Below are 25,818 nucleotides of genomic sequence, written 5' to 3' on the forward strand. Positions count from 1 at the left end.
AAAAAAATATTTCAGAGTTTGAACACATCAATAATAATTCAGGAAAACAAAGAAATTTTAATAAAGCCAATTGGAAAGGATATTATGATACGGTTCATAATCTAATTGAAATTAATGAAAAATACACATATGAAGAACTAATAACAATCCTAAATCAGGCTGCAGATACTAATATACCAAAAAAAAATACCACTTTCACTCAAAAAAAACCTTCGAATCCGTGGTGGGATAATGAATGTGACGAACAAATCAAAATCAGGAGGGAAAAACTCTCATTATTTAAACAATTCCCCACTCTAGAAAACTATATAATAACAAAAAAAACCATAGCCCAAACCCGTAGATTTAAAAAAAAAAAAAAAAGATCAAGTTTTATTTCATTCTGCTCCACCCTAAATAGGGAAAGTAATATTTCTCAAGTCTGGAGAACATTAAAAAAATTTGCTAATAACTCAGACACATATAGTAATAACAAGAAATTACCTAACAGTACAGTTGCTAAAGAAATTCAAGACAAACTCTCTATATGTAATATATCTCCAGAGTTCACTTTACAAATAGGAACCTCAGATTCGGATCCATTTTCCCTCCCAGAACTCAACCTCGCGTTGCAACGCAGGAAAACCAAAACAAGTCCAGGGTTAGACGGAATTTCTTACAGCATGCTTACGAATGTACCTGAAATATTCAAGATTAAATTATTAGAAACATTTAATGAAATACTTAAGGGGGGTAATATACCCAAAGAGTGGAAAGAATCGCTGATTCTGTGCTTACTTAAACAGGGCAAACCGGACGGTGAAACCAATAGTTATAGACCCATAGCTCTAACCTCCTGTCCTCTGAAATTATTAGAAAAAATAATTAAATTCAGAGTAGAATGGCAAATAGAAAATAACAATACATTATCATTGTATCAATACGGGTTTCGTAAAGGTAAAGGAATTATGGACAATATATCACACTTAGTAACATACATCCAAATAGCATTTGGATTAAACCAATCAGTCATAGTGGCCTTTCTAGACATAAAAGGAGCGTATGATAATGTAAATATACATAAACTATACAAATACCTTTTGCAGTATGGAATAAACTCAGATATCAGTAATCTTATATTTAACATATTAATGAACAGGGAAAATATAATTATGGACAATGAGGGAGAGAAACATGGTCCAGCAGTAACAACCAAGGGTCTTCCACAAGGGTCCCCACTTAGCCCTACCCTGTTTAATATTTACATTGCTTCACTTTTTCAAATAATTCCCACTCACAGTAAATTAATAGCATATGCGGACGATTTAATAGTAATGGTGAAAGGATCAGATATTTCTGACATCAATCAAAAAATTAATAAAACCCTAGATATTATCCATCAATGGATGGATTATCACGACCTGACCATTTCACACGACAAATGTGAGGGTATTTTATTCAATAAAAAAAAAATACAAAATAAATCTCTTAATATAAAGATAAATAATGCAACAATCAATTTAAAAAACGAGGTTAAATACCTAGGTATGATCATAAATTTCAATCTGAAATGGGATAAACATATAGACTACATTACTAGGAAAGCAAGGGAAGGACTTAATGTTCTGAAATGTTTCTGCAAAGTATGGTGGGGATCTGATCCTAAAACTATGATGCTAACTTACAAGGGACTAGTACAATCACATTTAGATTTTGGCTCCATGTTCTTCAAACCCACCACTAGAAGAAACTTAAACACTCTTAACAAAATTCACAATCAAGGGCTAAGGTTAATAACAGGTACAATGAAATCCACACCCATAAACGCATTACTAGGGGAAACTGGGGAAATAAAATTAGAATATCGTCAACTCTTGTTAGCCTCCAAATTTCTGACATACAGACTGGCATGCAACTCACCAATAATCCAACTTATCACTACCCTTAAAGCAATCTGCGATGAGAAATTAGGTTACTGGAAAAATAGAGAAAAACCATATTTGGTAACAGTACTAGAAAATCTTCAACCTTATAAAACTTGGGTATACACTAATGAGATTCCTCCTTGTTTCAGCTTTAACTTTAAGACCTACACACATGAAATGACAGTAATAAATTTAAATATGGAAAAAACAAATTTTAATAATAATATGATATTTGAAATAACCACTGAAGAATTTAAAAATCAATATAAGTTCGTATATACAGATGCATCCAAAAAGGAAGGAAAAACGGGTATAGGGATCTTCATACCAGATATAGATTATTCCTTTTCAGCTAGGGTCAACGACATATTAAACATATGTGACGCAGAATTAATAGCTATCCACGAAGGTATGATGACATGTTTAAGGAAAAATTTTAAAAAAAATTTAATACTTACGGACTCCAAAAGTGCATTAGAAAAAATCTTGCTGAAAAAGGTCACGTCCAAAATCGACCACATTAGTCTTTCGATCAGGAATATGGCATATCACGCTTCTTTAAACAATATCATTTTCAAATTTGCATGGATACCTGGACATTCAGACATCATAGGGAATGAGAGAGCGGATTGCTTAGCAAAAATAGGAACCAACTTGAACATCCCATTAAAAATCAAAATAGACAACAACACAATATACTCGATTTTAAAAAATAATATCATAAAAAAATTTAAGTCGCTATGGGAAAATGACATTATAAAAACAGGTAAATCCTATAACAAAGTACATGAAAAATACCCCAGTAAAATAGCAATATTCTCCCTACCGTACATAGATAGGAGACACATCACCACCATAATACGGATGAAAACCGGTCATTGTCATACTAAAGAACATCAGTACAAGTTAGGAATAGTTGATCACCCATACTGTGAATGCGGTCTAGTAGAAAACGTAAACCATATTTTCCTGGAATGCCCTATCAATGTTATCCCTAACAGAGATATTTATTTTGAACTTATTAAACATGGTATTAATTCCCCCTTTAACATATTTCAAGTTTTCCGTAATCTGAATATACAAATCATAAAGATTCTTATCCAATTTTTGGATTACAATAAAATCAAACTATAAACCTTTAATAAACTAAATTCCTATACTTAAATTCCTTCATATATCCCAGAACATTTTGTTTGTGTTTCTTTGTCAATCCCTAACATTCTCATAGCACGAGAAGAAGTAGACGAACAAACTCTAAGAAGACGACAGCATGATTCAGAATTAAAATATAAGGGTTGTTACTGAGTGCTAACCCAGACAAGGACAACCCCCCGTATTGAGCTGGCCCCAATTGCGCCTGAACAGGAAGCATCGGCCAATAAAGAAGAGAGAGAGAGAGAGAGAGAACTTATAACTCGAGCAGTTGCCAATCATTAAGAAAACCATTTTATATTCTGCGTCAATTTCAGCAGAATTTCTCTCAAAATGCAACAAATCCTTGCAGAAAATACGAAGGTGCTGGCTCGTCACAGGTCACACTTAGGTTGTCCATATTCGTCAGCATAAATTATTGAAAAAAAACATAATGTCTGTCCACAAAGACCCCTAGATACCAATTTTGAATGAAATCACATAATAATATGAAACCTCAATCGTAATTATAAATATTCATGATTTCTAATCGAAAATTATTTATATCGGACCTCACAAACCGTACCGCTTGTTTATCAAATCTGAGAATAAATCACAAATTTCTTCATTTGATTTTACGAAGCAAAGTCCATTACTTTTAAAATTAACATTCATCATTGTTATGAATTTTTTAACCCAGTAAACCACGCGTTTTATTATAAAGCCATACATAAATGAAAATCTAGTAGGTGGTAGTAAAACTGGCCCCATTTTATAAATATATACTATCCCTCCGATTATCAACTAAACCGACCGCCACTGTTTTATGGTCCAACTTACTTTCCGTAAACAAAGTATGCTGCCTTCAATGTAAGGATGGAAAAGGCATCTCTATTGTCTTTTGTTACTTTGAGTTGATGGCAATATAATTGGAAATGATACACAGATGATAGAAGATATCGTTGAAGATGTAGAACAGGAAAGAGGTTGAAAGGAATACAAGTTTTCATTTATTTGTAATGTTTTTCTTGGGTGATTTAATAAATATTTTTTTGCTTAAAACGACTTTTATTATATATCGGTCAAAAGAGAACAATTCCAACAGGCTGGTCAAGCAAAACGGTACAAATCCTCACATTTCAAGTAAAAGTAAACAAACCCATATCACTATATCAAAAAACTCCTCAATTTTAGCAAAAATAATTCAATATTGTAGCATATTTTCTATTTAAAAAAAAAAATTAACAAAAATGAAAATTCAAATTTTTTGAAAATTGTGGCTAAGTACATCAAAAAATATCGTTTTATGCAGATATATTTCAAATGGATTCGTTTACTTTTGCGTGGATGCTCCTCATCTGTTAACATTTGGGTTCACAACCTTCGCCATTTACAGAATTGTTCAGGTCGCTAGTTCCAGCTAGCTGCTTAGTTTTATTCAAACCCTATTCCAATGGAGTTAACAAATTCATCTTCACATTTTATGATTCAATAACTTACCTCAATAATTAACTGGACAAAATGTATTACTTATTCAGTGATCCAAATCGGATAATTTGAGATACGACATTGGATTCAACAATGTATGAATCTTCGCATTACAGAGAAGTAATTTCTAATTTCTAAAGGAATCTCCGAATAACTGAACTACTTTTTCAATTTCATAAGGAATTCAGAGTCGTACTTGAACAAAAAAATTCTATTACTTTTTTTTCTATACCATAATATATCCATTTATAACGCCAAAACAAAGGAAATCACCAGAGTTAATTTTCAAATTTTTTATTAGTTAAATTACTGTTCTTTATTTTCCCTAAGTCGTTTCACAGCAGACCTGACTGAAGCAGCAGCTGTTGTGGAATATACCCAGGCTCCTCCAGCTACAACTCGCTTGCAACGTTTGCAAGACCAAATGCCAACACAACTCCTCTTCATGGCATCCTGTAATGAAAAAAATTAACAATATATAAATGCAGAAGTTATGATACCTATATATGTGAGAATGTAAATACCTCTACAAAAAATTTGTGTATATTAATTTTCCTACTCAAACTTCCTATGCCCTACATAAACTAAAAAGAAAAAAACAATACATAACTATGTTATGAAACCACAACGTATGTCTTCTGCCCTCAAGAATGTGCTCTAGGAGACAAAGAATCATGTAGGAGCACATAGTAAATACAATTGAAGATTTTTCCATTGCTAAATAAATTATGATGTAGTTGTCGAAAGCAGACATTTCAGTCAAAGACCAACTTATACCTCCAAGTTTTTTAATAAAATCATTTATTAACAAAGGTGACACTCGAAAAAGAAACCAGAAATATTAGTAACAATGGAAGGGGCATTTTTTGCTATAACGTGTTTTTTTTTCGAGATTTCTACTCCGTGAACTTCAACAAAAAATGCAAATTGTAACATATAATAAACTCATTGAATTAAAAACTATAGTTCATGGCAGAAATGAAATGGTTTACATGACCAACACTAATGAAGATTAGTTTATATTTGAAAATTTTTGTCATTTTATTGTAACTCATTTCACATGAAAATTTGTAAATCCGCTTTTGAAAATGTACAACAGGTTTACAGAAAGTAAGTATAATTGAACCTGAGATGCAAAAGCACACTATACATAACTTGTGTCAATATTGTGATCTTCCTTTTGAGTAAGATTGATAATTAGTCCATGCAAAGCTTAATGTTAAATCATCTGAAAATGGAACTTTTAACGGCTGATGATCAACTGTATTGCCAAACTAACTAATTATTATAAGAAAACAGGTATAGATGATGCACCAGTCAGTCTAATAATAACATTGATGATCTTCAAACATGACTCAACCGCTGACAGAAGTACCAAACTCTTACGAACGTTTCAAATAGATGAACACTTCAATCTAGCAGACAACTATTATAATCTTCATGCAGTCATTGTTCACTGTGGTTCTAGCGTCCAATCTGGTCATTATTACGCATTGGTCAAAGACGAAACGGACTGGTTTAGGTTTGACAATAGTCGTGTCACTAAGTGTTTTGGCGATGTCTTGAATTTGTTGGGGCCTCTGGAGTCACCCTACATTTTGTTTAAAGAAAGAGAGGAAGTTGGCAGATCAAGATCTTCACATGATGTTGTGCTGCAGGTTTTCCTGCAGCTGAAAAAGCAAATGCGCCACTGGAATTAAGCACCAATTAATTTTTGTAGTTTCATAATGTCATGTCTTCTTCAATATATTATAATGTTCCTTATTCACTTTATGAATTAATGTCATTTTTTTATTCAAAACATTATGCTCAAATCTGTCAAAAGGAATTCATCTTTATACAATAAAAACATACTCATTATCAATATTTGTTTTTCCTAAAATCATAATTCATATTAGAAACTACAGTATACATCTCCTTAATGTTTTCCTAATTGATATTAAAATTCTAACATACCTTTCCACAAAAACTGCAGGAATATTTACTGTGTTGAGTGATTTCCATCTTCTTCACCATCTTACGAAGTGAGGCACCATATCTGGTTCCATATTTACCAGTAATTCCTACTTTTTTGGTGCGTTTAGCCTGAAAAGGACAATTAGTAAATAAGTCACCTAACCTCAAAAATAAAATTTTTATTATTCCTAATTACAAAAAAATTTCCAAAGTATAATGCATTTTCCTAAAAGCTTACCAAAATACTAATGCATATACAGATAAAAAATTAATGATTACTTAAATATTTCAAGTTATTTTCAACATACCATTTTTGAGATCCGTTTAACAAGACCCGCTATGAAAAAGGAAATTATACAGAAGTGTTGCACTGTTGCCGCGGCTTCTTGAGGAATTATAATAAAGGTTTGTTTTGGTTCACAATTCTGATCAGTTTGATCATGCGCAGTTATTAAAATGTGAGAATCGTTCTAGTATCGATCACAAAGTGTAATGGTTTTCTCCAAACCGATTCGGAACTATTCCACAACGTTAATTATTAGTTCGTACATTTGAGTAGGGACCGTTTAGAACTTCGAATTTGCTTTACGTACTAATAAAATTTTTCATTTGCGTTGTGGATTTTGGTTGTAACATTTTCTCAATCTCATTTTTATCCGTATTTTAGTTGGTTTAGTTGGTGTTTCATTTGGTATTTTATCTACAAAACTGTTCGTCTCCGGTAAAACAAAGAAACTCGAAGAATTCATTGCGACCTGTAAATAAGACAAAATTATATATAAACATTATTCTTATTCCATAACAGATAGTCGTGAAATGTATGTAGCAATAATAATGATAATCATTATTATTATCACATCTTTTACAATTTCAAAAATTTATTCTTGGCGTGTTTTTGTCAAACTCATCAGTATAAGATTACAAAGAGAGGACAATAGATTTCCAATTCAATTTTGGATCAATGGAAATAACGTCTCAGTTAATTCCTGGTACTCTCATTTTTTCAAAAACATCATCACACTTCGATTATATATTTGCTTAACTTTTTCACTCTTGTCTTTAAACTTAACTCAAAAGTCCAATGATCGTTATACCAGAGTAGAGGTACCTAAGCTCCAATCTTTGTTTATACCTGAGGTTTATACACTTGTCAGAATAATTTTTTTATATGTTTTGGTTTTTACTTGTTGGGTCCGTTCCAGAACTGTTCTGTGACTGTAATGTTCTGTGCATTGATTCGGCGTCGATACGGGACGGTTCAATAACAGTTCGAAATACAAAACCAAAACAAACCTATAGTGTAGTAGATTAGAGACAAAAAGTGGAGTAGAAATTGGAAACTGCGGAGTAGATTCAGGGTTCAATGACAGGTGACATGACATGAATTTTGACAGTGTTAGTGCATTGTTCTGAATGAATTGATACTGTAGTCACAGTATTTCTGTATATAGTATATATAGTATACTGTGCTGTAGTGTAGTGTCATGATTGCCCAAATTTCCAGTAGCCAAGCGAATATTTTTTTCTCTACAGAGTCAAGAAATTGAAGACAAAATTTATAAAGAGATGAATTAATCAATATGACATTCTCCCACGCTGAAGGAATTACTTTTCATCTAGCTCCAATCTGCAAATTTCCATGACTGGATGCCTATATTCCGAAAGAGGTTCTTACGTCTACTATTCTGATTATTCCATCAACTCCTTGATAAATAGCCGTTATTTATTCTAATTTTCACATATAACTCGATGGTATGACCATATCATTGAGGGCTATGGATTTGCAGTCATTGCAACGAGAACAATTCTCATCAGTTTAACCTCAAGAGCAACAACGATGCAAGAACGATTCGGGATGGTTCATGACAGTTTCAGATAATTTCGCAATCGAAACCAGAACAGAGGATTCACCAATTCGAAAGTAATATCCTCAATAACCAGACCACATGATCGTTACGTCTTGGAACCTGTATTTTGTAGAACCAGAACCACACCAGAAAAACCTAATCAAGCATGTTACCATATGTGAGGCTTTGGGTTCTTGATGAATCCGCTCGACACCAGCGCCGAAATTAAATTATCAACAATCGTTTCAAATGTATCTTTCAAATAACAAACTTCATAATTCATCAAAAAATTCAAAAATTTCAAAAAATCCTAAGAAATTAGCTTCTCGAAAAGATTGATGAAGTGGAATAATACTTCTATAAGAATGTTTCACACAAAAGTTACATCTAAATTTTGAATCGAATGCATGAATGTAGAAGATATTCAACATTTTCAATAATATTGAAATGGAATAATCTCTATAATTCTCAGGAAAATATTCATGTTTGAAATTTCATTTAGTTTGAATTTCACTAGTTCGGACTTTCCTTGTCTAATATATAAAATGTTTTGAGATCCCTGAAACAACTAAAAAAAAAAGAAAAATTAAAAATGAATAGCTGAAAATAACAATGAAATAATAGTGAAATAAAATACAAGTAAAAATAGAACGATTGTACAAAAAATAAAGAAATATAAATGAAAATAAAAATAAAAAAGTTAAGAGATTCCAAGCCACGTTAGTTCACGACGTTTCGATTGTTAGTATGTACAATCGTCTTCGGGTGATGACATTTACTTTATTTCTAGACAGACGAAAGATTCTGTATTAATAATTACCGATAATGTTTCAAGAGAAAACTATGACTTTCAATCAATGAATATACTTATTGCAAATAATATTTTCAACATTACTCTCTAAAAGTGAATATGAAGTTTCATCATAATCCAACAGTCAAATAAACAACTGAAATTTCCTTCAAATGTTAAATCTGTATGAGTAATTGAAACGTTTGTTTAATTTCCTCGATTTGTTTGTTACTGCATTACTGTTCATTTCGCAATACTCTGAAATTCTTTGGAACCAATATAATTCTCAAGTTATTTCATTAGTCTCTTTTATTCAAATTACAATTCATGTAACATTTGAAATAAACTGTCATCTAAAATGGAACAAATATGAACAATCGTTTGTAATGTGTACAACAAATACATGAATCAATTAAATTTAAAAAAAGTGAATAAATTGAGGAATTAACATTTGAAACAATAAAATCTCATTTATAATTGCCATAATTCGAATTTTTTATTATTATATGCAATATAGATGTTTGTAGTGATTTTTCTATCATTATTGATAATGCATCATCTCAGCAATATTATACCTATAGGGGGATTGCCAAATAGATTCGGTTTCAGATGGGGGATACCTAAAACAGAGAGGAGTGGATGGAAACAAGATTGGCATCAGTGACATGGTGACAGCAATTTTGAAGTTACTGATACTGAGAATGAATTTTAGAATATAAAATTACTGTGTGAGTTTAGTTTATGGATGGTTTATGAATTTTACTGAAGTTTTTTTGGTTAACATTTTTATCTTTTCATTTCTAACCTGGAATTATAATTAATAACGAAGAAAGTAATACAAATGATGAAATTATGAAACAACAAAAATTAATTGGCGCTCCGGGGCGACTTCATTGATTCCAGTGGCGCATTTGCATTTTTATCTATAATAAAAGTGCTTCACAGTCCGTTTATTCTCTTCATAGTTTTGGGTGTACTATTAGTTTGTAATGTTTTAATAATGCCAGGACATAAGCGCTATGTAAATACATGTTTGAAGAATTATCAAACATTTTGGAGCCTCTTTTTGAGTTTTCGAAGATATTCCTGTAATGATACGTTGAGACAGCAGCGGAGGAATTTTTGCTATAATTCCGATAATTGGATACCCCAGTTGCACTCTAAATATTTGTAATGGAATCGAAATAAATATGTCAAAGGAATGCTAAGCAGTATTAATATAAAATTTCAATTAGGTACATCGAAAATTATCATCTCATTTTATTATATTATGTATTCATTTTCTGAAAATCTGAGCTTTCAAAACGATACATATGAAAGGTAGTAAACAAATTAGAAATGGTAAGATAGACTCTCTTGTCGCTATTATCAGCAGGAGACTTCATGTGGAAGTTTCTATAAAAAAATTGTGTAGTTTGGATATCCGATAAAACGAATGGCCGTTTTCCATATATTAAAGCAAAGGTATAATTTGAGCTTCACAACGTATAAAATCTGAGAAGCTGCTTTTGCTTTTCCAGTAATGGAATACCTAGTGCCAAGACATATTGCTATTCAATTCGACATTATTATTTGATGATACGGGCAGTGTCATATCCTCTCTGGCGAAGATATGCTTGATTCTGGCACAATCGCATTTTTAACAGTAACCTGGAAACTCGATAAGCACAATCATCTTTCTATGATACTTCGACAACTGAATAATCTTGTTTTGTATGAATAATATCAAAAACTTCCATATTTATTACTTATTGTTTATTTTTCACGATTCAGTAATTCAGTATCATTGAACAATGAATTCAACCAATCACACGGCACTGGCCGCCGTGCTGCCACAAATGTCAATCGAAATTGATGATATTCGCAACCCCCCTATATAGTAATCCTGGTTAAAAATTACATATCACATCGTAGACATGATAATATGAACTTACCTTGACGTCACTCTTGCTTATATTCTTCCTGCGGATCACACAATTCTTAGCTACTACGCAACTGCATCAACTGACAAAAATCAAATTCCAAAATTTTCACAAATTCTATATGCAACACGTAAAACATCGTGACGTTTTATCTGTTAAGTGCAAGTAACCTGAATGCAAGCCGTAAATTCTTTCATCTTCATTTAGTTTCTGTATTCAATGTTCTCTTTTTAATTGCCAGTCTATATTATGATGTCACTGAATCACATAAGACACAAAAGTGAAATGTGAATGAATGTGACGTTCGGTTTTGGTAGTTACATTCGCTGGTCACTGTTTTGGTGATGAAAAAGTAAACATAGGTCTTAGTTTCTGTCCATATACTTTACTTTCTATTGAAAACGTGTAATTGCTAAACAAAAAACTCAAAATGGACTTCCTTGGTGATAATGGGGGTTTGGGGCTTACAACAGAACAAACGGAAAAAGTTTTACAGTTTCAAGACTTGACTGGTATAGAAGATATGACAATATGTAGAGATGTTCTTCAAAGACACCAGTGGAATCTGGAGGTAGCTGTGCAAGAGCAATTGAATATTCGAGAGGGGCGTCCTTCAGTGTATGCTTCAGAATCTCGACCTCCTGCTGTTGTAAGCGATCATCTTGGGCAACACTTCTATTATGCACCACCAACGGATGGTTCAGGCAGTGGTGTCTCAGGGGCAATAAAAAGTGTTTTCAGTTTCATGTGGAACATGTGCTATAGTACTCTTATAACTTTCTTGCAAATAGGGCGAAGACTACTTGGTATGTTTATGAAGAATTTTATTCAGTGAAGTTATTGGTTTGTAAAAAATTTCAGGTTTGGAATTTCGACCTAGAACGGATCCTACTCAAGAAGTTATGGATTTCATTAGGTCTTATGAAGAAAAATATTCTCGCGATCATCCAGTATTTTACCAAGGCACATTTTCACAGGTTTTAAATGATGCCAAACGAGAACTCAGATTTCTTTTAGTATATCTACATAATGCTGATGCCATAGACACAGACACATTCTGCCGTGAAACATTATCAAATCCTGACGTAGTGCGGTTTATTAACCAAACTTTTCTCTTCTGGGGCTGCTCAATAAATTCTGAAGAAGGAAGGAGGACTGTGCATGCTACAAAATCCAATCATTACCCATTTCTGGCAGTATTAGTTTTGAAGGAAAATCGAATGACGATTGTAGGTAATGAGATTTGATAAATAAAAATTACCAAAATCAAGTGAAAATTAATAGTCTCAAAATCAGTATACAGAATTAGTAGTGACTATTCAACAGTTGTGCATAGATTTTGATAATAAGCCTAGTAGTAATTCCGATATATTTCAGTCTTGAAATAAAATGTCTTAAAGATACTTTTTCTAGTGGTTCTAATCAGTAAGTTATAAGTGAAATATTGCAAATGTTGAGTTTTGTTTTATAGGCAAACTAGTAAATTTTCTGTTTTTAATTTGACATCTTTATTCATCACTTTAATATTTCTACATCTAAAATATACTCCTAATGGTTTGGAATTTTTTCAAATGCACATAACCAACTTACAAAGCATTCATTATGAGTTTTTGAAGTATGTACTCATAAGATCATATACTGAACTAGCTAAAATTGAATGCAATGAAGATATACAGAAAACTTGCAGTCTGGTCATATTGTTCAAATTATTGAATGATGCTATCCCCTGTTATTGGCTGCTACAATCAATTGATTTCAAAGTATTTAGTGTCCAAATACGTAATAATGCTTTGTTTGTAGTACTATATTATTGTTGTTACTATGATTATCACTGTCACAAATCATGAGATTTGGAAATGGAATTAATACCTGTAATCTTTGGTGTTTCAATCATATAGTTTGTTATATAAGTGCTACTGTTTTATTACTGAAATTTTGTCAGTTTGAGATAATATAGTTATAAGCTTAGCTCTTGTGATATACTGTTTGGAACCTTTGGTGTAGTAATGAATATTACTGGAGTTTTTTCCCAACACCAAATCGTTATTTTTACACCTCGACTGTTTTATCTTCCTCTTGAAGATGATCACTTGGTGATCGAAACATGTGTCGAGGTGTAAAAATAACGATTTGGTGTTGGGAAAAAACTCCAGTAATATTCATATGCTTAGTTATTATTATCTATAGCTGGAGTAAAATTTGAATGATAAAATAAGAATTTTCTCATTCATTGATAATAAATACATTTTTCAGGTAGATTAGAAGGATTTTCAGATCCAGGGTTGTTAGTTCAAAGGCTAAGTTCTGTCATAAATGAATATGAGATAAATTTAGTTTCTGCCAGAGCTGACAGGTTTGAAGCTAGTCTAAATAGGTCTTTAAGATCACAACAGGATGAGGCATTCCTTGAGAGCCTCAGAGCTGACCAAGAAAAAGAAAGAAGGAGAGAGGAGCAAAGATTGGCTGAAGAGGCCAAGCAAAGAAGACTGGAAGAGGTTTGTGATTGTGATATATATATATATATATATATATATATTTCAATATTAAATTCTACAAAAGGATATCTGCGAGCGCTTTCGACAGTTGGTAGTACTGTCATCTTCTAGGCATCCTCTTCTAGAGTCAAAAAAACTCCATTAATGTTTAACTTTTTTCGTCGATTTATATGTTCAATTAATTGTTTTTTACTCATTTTTACTGCCCTGAAGAAGCTTCCCACTAGAAGCGAAAGCTTGGCACAGTGAAGCAGAGTTTTTGATTTTTTGACTGAGAGACCCCGTTATTCCATTCTACTGTATATATATATATATATATATATATATATATATATATATATATATATATATATATATATATACAGAAACAGACATATTTGGAATTATTATTCAAATGAAAATGATCTAGTTTTCAACACAGCAATTGGTCACCTGTAATTAAATAAGTAATTCTATCAGATTCTGGGATTTCTTATGGAAGTTTGTTTTCACCACTTAACGTTAGGATAGTGACATCTAACCTTCGTTTAAGATTCATGGAAAAATAGAGAAATTACATGGTCTTCTAGGCAGCTAGATTGAAATCCACACGTTTTTTCTCTAAGGTTATAAGAAAATGGGCCTGGATTATTTGAAATAATGTGCATTAAGTTTTGAATTGCTTCCAAGTGAATTGCTTTTCTGTTTTATCACCCTGTTTCTCAAAATTTCCAAAACTATCTTATTTGTTTACCAATTACTGTGTTCTGATGAAATTCAATATTCCTCTTGATATAAATCGAATTATTGGGTACTTTCAACGAAGCTGAAATTATTTGAAGCAGAGTTAGCATTATTTTAAATGATCCCTGAGAGGTCGTGGCTCTTTAGATGGAAAGACGAAATAAGCGAGAGAAACAATACACTTAAAATATCACTTTTAATGTGTGATTGGATTCAATTCATGAGGATTTTAAAAAAATAATAGAAAGTTTTTTGAGACATTGATGACCTATTTATTTTGTGGAAATTCATATCAAATATACCGGGTGTCAACGAATCTATTAGACAAGTCATAATTTCTAGACTATTAGGAGAATTGAAATGAGATTTGGTATAGTTGAATGGTATGTGGAGAGGAATGTTTTCACATATTTTTCACTTTCCGGTCACTTGCGGTTTCAGCGGAAATGGCTCCGGTTCTGAATTTTTAAATGGAACACCCTGTATATTGTAACATTTTTGGATTTCTGAGACAATTCTGGATCAGAAACTGACATTTCCGGAAGTTTTTCAGCCTACTTGATTTTTTCAGAGTCACTTTTAAAATTGCATCTAGGTGGCCATGATCGGACGTAAACTAATCTATGGACCTCAGGTGATATCAGAAAATTGCAGTAGCGGAGTTTTAGTGACTAGTGTGTTGAATATGAATGAGACAAGTTTACAAAATAACATTTTCGTGTCTAACTATTATTTTTCAAATGGCGACCATTTTTTGACAAGCAATTTCCGAAAAAAGGATTTTTTGATGAATCTAACGTTACTAATTTATTTGCGATTGGATCAACAAATTTAACAAATTTAACTAATAATTTCAGCGATGCACTTAGATTTTTTGCAATATCCTAAGTTCTTGAAAATTCCACTATAGTAAATTTTCAAAGTGCATCCCTCCTTGTTCAAGACACATTTCAGCTCGTTCAATTGTTTCTCTCAACACGTTTTGTAACATTTGAGGCGATATACTTCTAAATGCCTGTTGAATCCTTTCTTCTAAGATTTCGAGAGTGGCTGGGGCTGTTGCATAGTAGACCCTTTCTTTTACATATCCCCAAATGAAGAAATCTAACACAGTCAGATCCGGTGAGCGGGCAGGCCACCTTACTGGACCGTTGGTTGCAATAACTCTATTATTAAAATGCTCTATTAAAAAATCAAGTACGTCTCTGCTATTATGGGGTGGTGCTCCATCTTGCTGGAAGTAAATTTGCCGTAAAACTTCTAAAGGCATATCATTAAGATGATCCTCGATTTCATTTTGAAGAAAACCCAAGTATCTAACCCCTGTTAACTGACCTTGAAACGATATTGGACCAATTATTCTGTTTCCAACGATACCAGCCCAGACATTGACGCCAAAACTTTCTTGAAAATTGCCCTCTCTCATTGCATGTTGATTTTGTTGGGCCCAGTACCGACAATTCTGCTTATTAAACATGCCATTATTTGTAAACCGTGATTCGTCGGAAAATAGAAGAACTTTTTCACTTTGAGTATACATTATTTCGACGAAAAATTAAACTAAAATTAACGAAAATTAAGAGAAACTTCTACTTTCTGCTCATAAAGCTTATGTCACTGTCATAACCTAGGTGAGCGTTTTGTTCTCCAAAGTGGACTTGATGGAAATAACCGCAAAATATTATGCATCATTCCTATCCATGGCACCCTTGACAAAAGTAAATGAATTTGTATCGAGTATTTTCCTCAGTAATATTTAATTTATGTTCTTATTTGTAATCCAATCGCAAATAAATTGGTATCGTTAGATTTGTCAAAAAATCCTTTTTTCGGAAAGTGCTTGTCAAAAAATGGTCGCCATTTGAAAAATAATAGTTAGACACACTAGTCACACACTAGTCACTAAAACTCCGCTATTGCAATTTTCTGATATCACCTGAGGTCCATAGGTTAGTTTACGTCCGATCATGGCCACCTAGATGCAATTTTAAAAGTGACTCTGAAAAAATCAAGTAGGCTGAAAAACTTCCGGAAATGTCAGTTTCTGATCCAGAATTGTCTCAGAAATCCAAAAATGTTAGAATATACAGGGTGTTCCATTTAAAAATTCAGAACCGGAGCCATTTCCGCTGAAACCGGAAGTGACCGGAAAGTGAAAAATATGTGAAAACTCTCCTCTCCACATACCATTTATCTGTACCAAATCTCGTTTTGATACACCTAATAGTCTAGAAGTTATGACTTGTCTAATAGATTCGTTGACACCCGGTATAGTAGAGAAATTAGTGAAAATTTATTTTCTCTATTCTATAATTAACCAATTCAAATAAAAAATATTTCCAGGAAGCAAGAGCTGAAGAAGAACGCAGGCAAACTATTGCCCAAGAAAAAATTAATTCAGTTTACAAAGTTCCTGACGAACCAGAGGCATCTCATCCTGATGCTGTACACGTTGTTTTCAAACTACCTTGTGGTAGCAGATTGGAAAGAAGATTCCTCAAAACACATTCCCTGGAGGTAACTTCATACAATATTTTTGTTTGGCAGTAATCTCAAAGTATCATTTTTTCACAAGTGTTTCCTTTTTTTTTTATTCTATTTTTTAATATGTATATTTTTTTCAGTCTGTGTTCTTTTTTGTGTTCTGCCATCCAAAAGCTCCCGATTCATTTGAAATAACCACAAACTTTCCAAAACGAGTACTGAAGTGTCAACCTGAAAATGCAGAGTTTATGGAAACTCTAGAGCAAGCTGGACTTAAGAACAGAGAAGTTTTATTTATCAATGATTTAGATGCATAATAACATTGAATCAATATGTGAAAATATATTTAAGGTTATTGTAGAATGGTCTTAATTTTTCATAATTTATATTGATATGTTTAGTTTAAGACAATATATCACATTGTTTTTTTTTTTCTAAAAAAATTTCGGCATTCTTTGATTCGGTGTTGAAAATAAAAAAAAGATCACTTGGAGGTATTTCCTTTCTCGAATAAAAATTCGGTGAGCAAGGATTTTTATTCATTTTATTTTTGTGTATATCATTTTGGTACAGCAGTTTGTATAATATTGAAAATTAATTCGACAGGGTATAACCTCTGGAGTAGGCTTTTGAAATATGAGTAAACTTATGTACAGTTCTCATAATTCATTTGGAAACGTGAAGGGTATTTGAGTCACTTTTTTATCATTGAAATTAAACAGTTTATTTTTTCAAACTATAACCTATTGTGTCACTTGTTGACATTTAAAATTATTTATTTTAAGGTATAAGAACAAATTAATTTTTTCTCTTGGCAAACTTTAGAACTTTACAAAATAAAATGACATCATATCAACAATATTTACAAATATTCTCCACATTTATTTGAACAGTAACTGGGAGAAAAAATGAGGACTTGTCCATATTAAAATGCTTTATGTAGATGTATGTGACGTCATTGCCAGGATGGATAGACTTTGAATGTCGAATCTTCATTCTATTAACGTGACTAGCTCTAAAGTGGTTTATAGATTTAGCTCGTTAAGAATCCTTTGACGGGCACGACGAAAACCCAGCAAAGCTTTGGTGCCTATACCGATACCATATTGCTTATATCCTGGATTGATATCTACACAATCCTAGTTGAACCACAGCATCCTCTTTAAAAAATTTCAAATAATTATATCTGTGATATAATTCAAAATTTTAGGAATTAAAAAATATTAATTTTCCAATTGGTGAGAAAACTGAAATACATTTTTCTAATTCGCAGAGTACGATAGAGTAATTTGATTGATATTTTTAGAGGTTTTACTTGAAATTTTCTCAGTAAAATGGTAATCTTATAATTTATACACCAATAATTTTCAAATAGGTATTTACTGATCAAAGTAGTATGCTGCAAATTGACCGTTTTGCATTATTATGAAGTATAATGATCATCAATACTTCAAATGAAATGAAAACACCATTCTTTGTACAAAAAAAACCGCCTCAGTCTTGATTCTGAAAACCTGATTCAAAAGGTTGTACATATATTCCAAGTGTTGTATTATTTTTCCGAATCATCTATAATTTTTATATTTGTTGCTTCATGAATATTCCAATGAAATTCACGTGATGTTATTTTTGAATTATATAGAAATTTGCGTCTCTAAATATAGAGATGATCTATTATATCTGTATCAGTTTGCAAAGCATTTATATTGTAATCTTCTAACTTATGCAATTTATCTTTGAAAAATTTTGGATTAAATGTAGTAAATATTTTTTCCATTTTCGTATGTAAATATGTAAAAAATAAATAATGTACGTACCAAAATTCTCTTAAATTATTTAAAGATGAATCTCATTGTTGTAATTGTAAGTTCCATCAGTGCTTCCTTATTTATATTTTATGAAGAAAACGTTCATGCTAAACACACACATATGTATGTAATACATTTATGACAAGTCAAAATGGTATGACAAGTAATGCTAGTGAAGTGGAGGTATAAGAACATCATATAATTGTAATAAAATGAGAACAATTCAAAAATTAAGAAAAAATCCAATTGAGAGCAAATACTTGAGGCGAGTTCAGAAAGTCATGATTTGGATAAAACAATTTTTCAGATATGCCTTATCTTCTTGTGAATATGTGTGTACTGGATTGTTTGAAATCAAATAGAAAATGGTTGTAGAGTTTAAAAATTCAGTGGGTTTGGCTATATAAGTTTCTCTACATTTCGATTTATTCACTTATTTATAGCATTGCCTATTTTTATAAAATAATTAACAAATTCACACATATGCAATACGATATACAATATATACAATATTCCATGTTAGGAATCACACGTTAAAAGGTAAGACCTCGTTAATCCTTAGCTCGCACAAGTTTCGACTTCTGAGGGTTGTCGTTCGTAGGGGTGCGACAGCTGGTTAACGGAAAAACAGATTTTAAACAGAATTTTTTAAACAGAATTTATTTATCCTGTAAGATCACATGTTATGTAGGACAAGCCAATAAAAGTAATAAAAAGGTCTTACATTTATAAATATTTCCATTCATAAAAACATATAGTCAAAATTCCATATGATGATCTATTAAATGTTGTTTAACTAAATTGCTAATGAATTCTTTTGTTGTATAAGGACACAGATCGAAGAAAATTTTTTAGTTTTCGTTTAAAAATTAGTGTTGGCAAACTTTTCAACTTCTGAGGAAGTGAATTGTACAAGTATAAACCAAAAGTATTTGGTGATTTTTGGATAATTCCAGGTGCCAGAAAGTTATCTGTTTTCATAGTATTGTGAGTATGCTTGTTACTCCTAGAAATTTAACATCCGTTATTGTATCAATGGTACTATTAATTGAATTGACGTTTAGTATCAGTATGTTTGAGTTTTGATGAGTATGAAATGTTGTATATTTAGTTTTACTAGAGTTTAGTAACAATGATCCGTCAGAATACCAAGCAGATAATTTGTTGATAGTTCTGAATTTTTTGTTTGTAATAAGTCAAAATTTTTATATTTAATTAGTAAAGTAGAGTCATCTGCATATCGTGGGGTCAATACTACAACTAGGTAACTACAATTCAGCTGTTTCGAGAAAAACGCAAATTAAAGTTTTAGTAAGGTTTTGGAAGACTGTGGAGACTAAACTAAAAGTTATCTTACTACCATTTCTGGATTATATTTTATTAGAAGTATTTATGTCTCGTTTTGACCACAATTTTCTAAGAATTGACGAGAAAAATTCCTTGAAATATAATGTATCCTAAAAAAAAATCAGTTACCTAGTTTTAGCAATAAGGATATTTTTGATGTTGAGTTAGAAGTACTTACATTCCAAATGATCAATGTTGTATTTAATAAATGATTTTTCATATCCAATTTAGGAAGCCTCCATAGCACAATGTTAAAGTCAAACTAAATAATTCAATCACATTCAACAAGCAGGGTAGTAAATGAATAGTTTATTTAGTATTAAGTATTAAGTTTTTATTGAAAATAATATTAATACTATTTTTTTACAAGCGAAAAATCAAAATCGATAAAATCTAACGATGTTATTTAGTTAAATTTACAAAGTTATGTTCGCGAATGTATAACAGACTGTACTAAGAACTCATTCTATCATAGCTACCCAACTCGATATGCAGAGGAGTTGAGCATTCCTAAACATAAAACTATAAAATTCGAACATTCTCCCAAATATATGGGAATAAAATTATTCAATCGGTTACCAGACCATTTCAAACAGATGAAGACTGTAGCATTTAAAAAAGCAGTTAAAACATTGCTTCTTTCTAAGGCCTACTATAGTATTGGCGAATTTCTCTCGGACCATCTCGACTGAATGGGTTCATGCGGCTTTGGCATGACGTATTCAATTTTTATAACTACAATTGTTTTAATTTTTGTTATTCTGACTTATTTGTATAAATTTTTATTGTATTATTTTTATCTACTGATCTACAATTTTATCGTTTGATGTGATTTTTATCTGCTTAATACTGACCTATCCTATACGTTTGTCAACGTCTTTGAGGATGAATAAATATTATTATTATTATTATTATTATAATAAAAATTGAGCAAAAACAAAACAATAATAAAAAATTATAGATTTTCGTTGTCAGAATCGTCAAAATCGCATTCGGGCTCGCCGACATCTCCATCATGAGGCAGATCAAGATAAAATTGTTTGTACCTATCTCCGAGTGCTGGGGGCTTTAGTGTGAACAAAGAAACCAGATCCCTGTATTTCAAGGAGGTAATGGGGATTGGTTGATCATACCGCTGCTTTAGCTGCAAGAATGTGTGCCGACGGCTTCTTTTATTAAAGTCTAAGATTTTGAAGGGTTCATCAAAATTCTCCCTGAATTTCATCTTATACGGTTCGGATTTTTCGAAACGCATCCAGCTCATTTTTTGCCACCGCACTTCCTCTGAGTCTTCACCCTTCTTCCGGTTCGTAAGATTTTCCTTCATAAAAAGCTTGTAATCATTTATATTTTCGATAAGAAGATCGAACACTTGGTAGGGTTTGTCCCCTTTTCTTCTTGCGCTTCTTGCGATCTGCTTCAAGTCTTCCGGCCACGACGCTTTGCCTACTCTTTGCAGCTCGGTGGCTACAGCTGAATGCATAGAGTCACACTCCATCTGTGTATGGCCCGGGACTAGAAATTTCATGTCAATGACTGATATATTATCTAGCTCCTGCACAGCAATCATGAACATTGTTGCGATGAACTGATTAAGATTTTGCCCACCACATCTGTCACTGTAAAATACTACGTTTTTTACGTTACTAGGGAGGCCTTTTAAAAACAAGTGAACGCAACTTGCTATTTCACAGCTTCCTCTACCTCCTTGGGTCTGGTCCCACATGTAGCAGAAACCTTGCTGTGAGTTCAGTGTATATATCGTAAAATTGTACGTAGCGAGTCTTCGTTTATAAAATAGAGCATTGTTAGCTGGATCAGATGGTACGAGAAGAACTTGCTGCAAATCGAAATTAGCACATACAGATTCGCCATTTGAATTTTGTGCTTCTTCTTTGTCTTTCATTTTTTCGGTACGAGCTCTATCTTTCAGCTGTAAGTGCTTTGTATAGTCTTCCTTTAAGGTGTCTTTCTCGTTTGATGAAGCATTGGTGTAATGAGAGCAAACTCGGCACTGATCCTTTTTTGGATGATGGAATCCTAAATTGTAGCACTCGTTGAAAATTTTTCGATAAAAAGGTAAAGTTGCCTTAGGTTCATCATTTTCACTACAAACTTGAATGTACATGTTGTACATTCGGTTAACGTTCAGACTCTGATCCAGGTAAAGGCGCTTGGTGGTTGCACGACAGTAATGAGACGGCATGACAGGAAAACTTTCGATGTGTGCTTTTACATTTTGAACAATGTCTGGTGAAGTTTGCTTCTTGATGTGTCTTCCTCTCTTATCTTCTTGGTTAGTATTTTCGGTGGTTCGCTTTTTCATCGCTATGTCTACAACACCTTTTTTAATGCCCAAGGTATTGAGGAACATTGTCTTGCACACTTTAACTTTTTTTCCCTGGCTGGGAAGATAAAGTGTGACAGTAAAATTCCGTTTTGAATTATCGGCTGTTATGCGCTTTTTAGTCAATTTTTCAGTATTGGCATGAATAAAATCCCTCTGCCTGCTATATTCACCTAATGCATAATAGGCTGAAAAAATCCTATTTCGCTCCTCTTCCGAAATTTTTGAGTTGCATTGGCTCCTGCAATTTTGGCACGGGGGTTTCATTTGGATCGCAGGTATAACTTTCTTCCGTGAAGAGACATACGATTCGCCCCTAGCCCTCTTTTCCTTGCTTAAAGTCCTTGCCCATTTGCTTGGACATCTAAACCGTTTTCGTGGTTCCACCGTCGGCTCTGGAAACACCTCCATTCCGTCGAGACGTCCAGTGCTGTTCTTCTTTTTTCGGATCCGATGTGTATGGACGTAGTCAGTGTCACTTTCAGAGGTTTCGTCTGCAGACATTTCCTCTGGGCAAAATTCGGAGTGTTCTGATGAGAACAAAGGCTCTTCATCAACTTCCTCATCTGTATCATAATTGAAGTTAAGAGTGTCGAGTTTCTCACCTGGTCTCCTAGTGTTGGTTTCAGCAGAATGACTGGGCCCAGGGATGGAATCGCTGTTGTAGGATGTACCATTTAAATTCCCCACTTCTTCTGGTTGTGCCGCTAGTAACGAGAAATATAAAATTAGAATAGTTGATTGTAAGCCACTCCATAAGTAAAGTGTTTGATGAATGGTTACTCACAAGTCTCTCCAGTAAAGTCATTTGCTCTGTGAGCTTCAGGTATAGCGTGATGTCGAGAGGATGGACTACATGGTCTAGCTTCTGATTTCAATCTGCAGTCGTTACCTACATCAATATAAATGAATGTAAATTATGAAATTATGATATATTTTCCTAATGTAATTTTAAACCGGTACGGGGACCCTTGCAAAAGTTACATGAATATACTATCGAACAGAACTATTAGAAACATTAGAAAAAAAAAATGTTAAATTCTTGCATGACGAAAACTCGAATGAAAAAATGTATAGAACGTAAATTGAAGAAAAAAAAATTAAACTGTGAATCGAATCCGATTTGAAATCAAATATAAAACAAAATACTTAGAGGTACTTCAACCCGGCACCTGCCTCACGCATTTTCTGATATAACTAAGCGAGCGGTGATCAGATATCAACCAAAGTCAAAAGGTCTCAACTGAAAATCAAACTTTTCTAAGGTGTGGGAAGAAAACAAAAGTTTCAATTACATTATTGAATTGTAACAACATTACAATTAAATTTTAATACGGCGTCCTTGATTGCTTTCCGTGCTTACTGTGCCGCCAAAGATCACATCAAAGGAATTGCCGCCATTAACCCGGTAGAATTCATTGCTCGGCATAACCTACTGGCCGCGCTGTATGACTATTCCGATAATTTTAATGTCGGCATTCTATTTCATTGCTCTGTAAGTTCTAGTTTAAAAATACTTTTTGATATTGACAAAAGGAGTTGGTATCCTCAATTACCTAAGTAAGTTATTTAGCCGGTAACGGTATTTTAATGAATTGATTAATAAAATTATACTTACTAATGTTGATGTCGCATAATTGCAATATACGTCTTGTTCTTGAATACATCTTGGAGTTTTAGAAGAATAAAGCACTCAATATCACACACTGTTTACATCCAACCTTACCAAGACAACTAGAGCCACCTGTTGATTTTAAACATGAAGCCCCAGACTTGTAGTGCTACAACTAGACATGTTGAGTTGCCTAATTGTTGCTTCAATCTTGCAGTTCTGCTAAGTTGAACAACTAGATAAGTGAACTTATCTAGTTGTAGATTGAACTTTTTTTCTGATCATCAACTTATCTAGTTTTGAAAACTCTAAATAACTCCTGTAAAATGTCTACAACAGATATCTAGTTGTAGTATGGTGTGGGCCTCACCTAATGGAATTTATATGTGCACTTATCCAGATTTCACCAAATTTGTAGTTACCTAGTTGTAGTTCTCACCCCACGATATAAGGTGGTAAAAGTATCTGATAAAATCAAAGACAAGTCATTTATATATACGATAAACAGGGCTCAATACTACAACTATCAGCTAGATGTAAAGAAAAAATATGGAAAAAATGCAAAAATGATTCAATCAATAACAATCTTTTCAGTCCTTTCAAATTATTCAAAAAAAATTAAAAGTTCCAAATCCACATTGTAAGTGTTTGCATATCTTGAAATTCTACCTATAGACCCATTCAGGCCATAGTTGGTATGATGAAAAGATACTTTGAAGATTACTGTATTTCTTGTTCTAGGATTCACATTTGAAGTTATAAGTTCAACAACTTCCGGGGAACTAATGCTACCATTATTATTTTGTTAATTAGTGTAAGATCTGATTCTAAACTTCTATGAGCCAGAGTATTTGATATAATTTTATAGTTATATTCGCCAATATACTATCCTGGTTTGTATGTAGAATACTTTGGAAACTTGTTTTGAACACTTTCAAGCATATAAATATCCACAATATATGAGGGACACCAAATTGTGGAGTTTTGATTATTGATCTAACAATTGAACAATATATGATTTTTAAGGAAGATAGAGAGAACTCCTCGGCAGATTCAAGAGTGAAACCTAATATTTTTAGTGCTCTAGAAGTAACATTTGCAATATAGGGTTTGAATGACATTTTTGGGTCACGAGTGATTCCTGAATCTTTGATTATATTTGTAGTTTCCAGTTCCGATTGCTTCATTTTATGTGGACTATTTATGGGATTTTTGTTTTGGAAAAAAGTAAATTTATGACATTTGTCTATATTCAATTGTAGTAAGTTTATATTTTATCAGCAAACAGAAGAAATTCACTGGTGAAATAATTGTGATAGACAGATTGGAAAGTGAGTAAATTTATGACATTTGTCTATATCCAATTACAGTAAGTTTATATTTCACCAGCAAACAAAAGAAATTCACTGGTGAAATAATTGTGATAGATTGGAAAACGAACCAGTGCCATATTGCAGGAGAAAGCAAATGCCACGGGCCTTGCAGCCTACTACTATTCAAGAAACACTTCATTGTGAGATTTTCACTAAACAGTTTTACATCACGTGCTGGCTTCTTCAGGCGTGTCTTCACATGGATGGATATTCATCTGGAAAAACTCCCAACTCAAAAGATCTATTAGGTAAATTGAAACAGGTACCATTTCAAGGGCACATCTTTTTAATATATGACTGGGTACTTCATCAATTCCCTTGCTCATTTTATTCTCCATATTGGTTTTTATCAAGAATAATTCACATTCTGCACAGGGTTCAGGAACAGTGTATGATTCTGAAGATCTATTGCTTTTCCAAAATCATTTTTCATGCCAATATTTTCCTACAAGGACCGAGACCACGTTAATAAAATAGCAATTTGCAGCGTCAAATGGATTCCAGCTTTCTGGTTGGTTTAAACAGGTCATGTCACCAATGTTCCGCCATAGCATTTTAGATTTATTGCTTAATTGATTTTATTTGTATAAT

The 25,818-nt window shown here is 32.6% G+C and overlaps 3 protein-coding genes across 6 annotated transcripts; 1 reads left to right on the forward strand and 2 right to left on the reverse strand.

Moving 5' to 3' along the window:
- Nucleotides 1-4,801: 4,801 nt before the first annotated feature.
- RpL37A (Ribosomal protein L37A) lies at nt 4,802-6,936 on the reverse strand. The gene is made up of 3 exons (XM_023163462.2): nt 6,788-6,936; nt 6,480-6,608; nt 4,802-4,976 (listed from the first exon to the last, which is right to left on the reverse strand). Exons 1-3 carry the CDS (start codon nt 6,788-6,790, stop codon nt 4,830-4,832), a joined length of 279 nt encoding a protein of 92 aa, XP_023019230.1. The 5' UTR covers nt 6,791-6,936; the 3' UTR covers nt 4,802-4,829.
- Nucleotides 6,937-11,306: 4,370 nt separating this feature from the next.
- Faf2 (Fas-associated factor 2) lies at nt 11,307-17,274 on the forward strand. Its single transcript, XM_023163463.2, has 5 exons — nt 11,307-11,844; nt 11,900-12,271; nt 13,292-13,533; nt 16,600-16,773; nt 16,881-17,274. The coding sequence occupies exons 1-5, from the start codon at nt 11,469-11,471 to the stop codon at nt 17,055-17,057; spliced, it is 1,341 nt and encodes a 446-aa protein (XP_023019231.1). The 5' UTR covers nt 11,307-11,468; the 3' UTR covers nt 17,058-17,274.
- Nucleotides 17,275-20,828: 3,554 nt separating this feature from the next.
- On the reverse strand, nt 20,829-25,760 carry LOC141484693 (uncharacterized). Of its 4 annotated transcripts, XM_074179914.1 has the most exons (3): nt 23,030-25,760; nt 22,848-22,949; nt 20,829-22,772 (listed from the first exon to the last, which is right to left on the reverse strand). In XM_074179914.1, the coding sequence occupies exon 3, from the start codon at nt 22,744-22,746 to the stop codon at nt 20,851-20,853; it is 1,896 nt and encodes a 631-aa protein (XP_074036015.1). In that variant the 5' UTR covers nt 22,747-22,772; nt 22,848-22,949; nt 23,030-25,760; the 3' UTR covers nt 20,829-20,850. The 4 variants fall into 4 exon arrangements, with proteins under 4 accessions (XP_074036015.1, XP_074036012.1, XP_074036014.1 ...); XM_074179911.1 differs by having other exon boundaries at nt 20,829-22,949; XM_074179913.1 differs by having other exon boundaries at nt 22,848-25,760.
- Nucleotides 25,761-25,818: the final 58 nt, after the last annotated feature.

The sequence above is a fragment of the Leptinotarsa decemlineata genome, unplaced genomic scaffold, assembly GCF_025532065.1.
Source record: "Leptinotarsa decemlineata unplaced genomic scaffold, Ldec_3_MD MMD2_tig00026282_RagTag_RagTag, whole genome shotgun sequence".
Classification (NCBI taxonomy): Eukaryota; Metazoa; Arthropoda; class Insecta; order Coleoptera; family Chrysomelidae; genus Leptinotarsa; species Leptinotarsa decemlineata.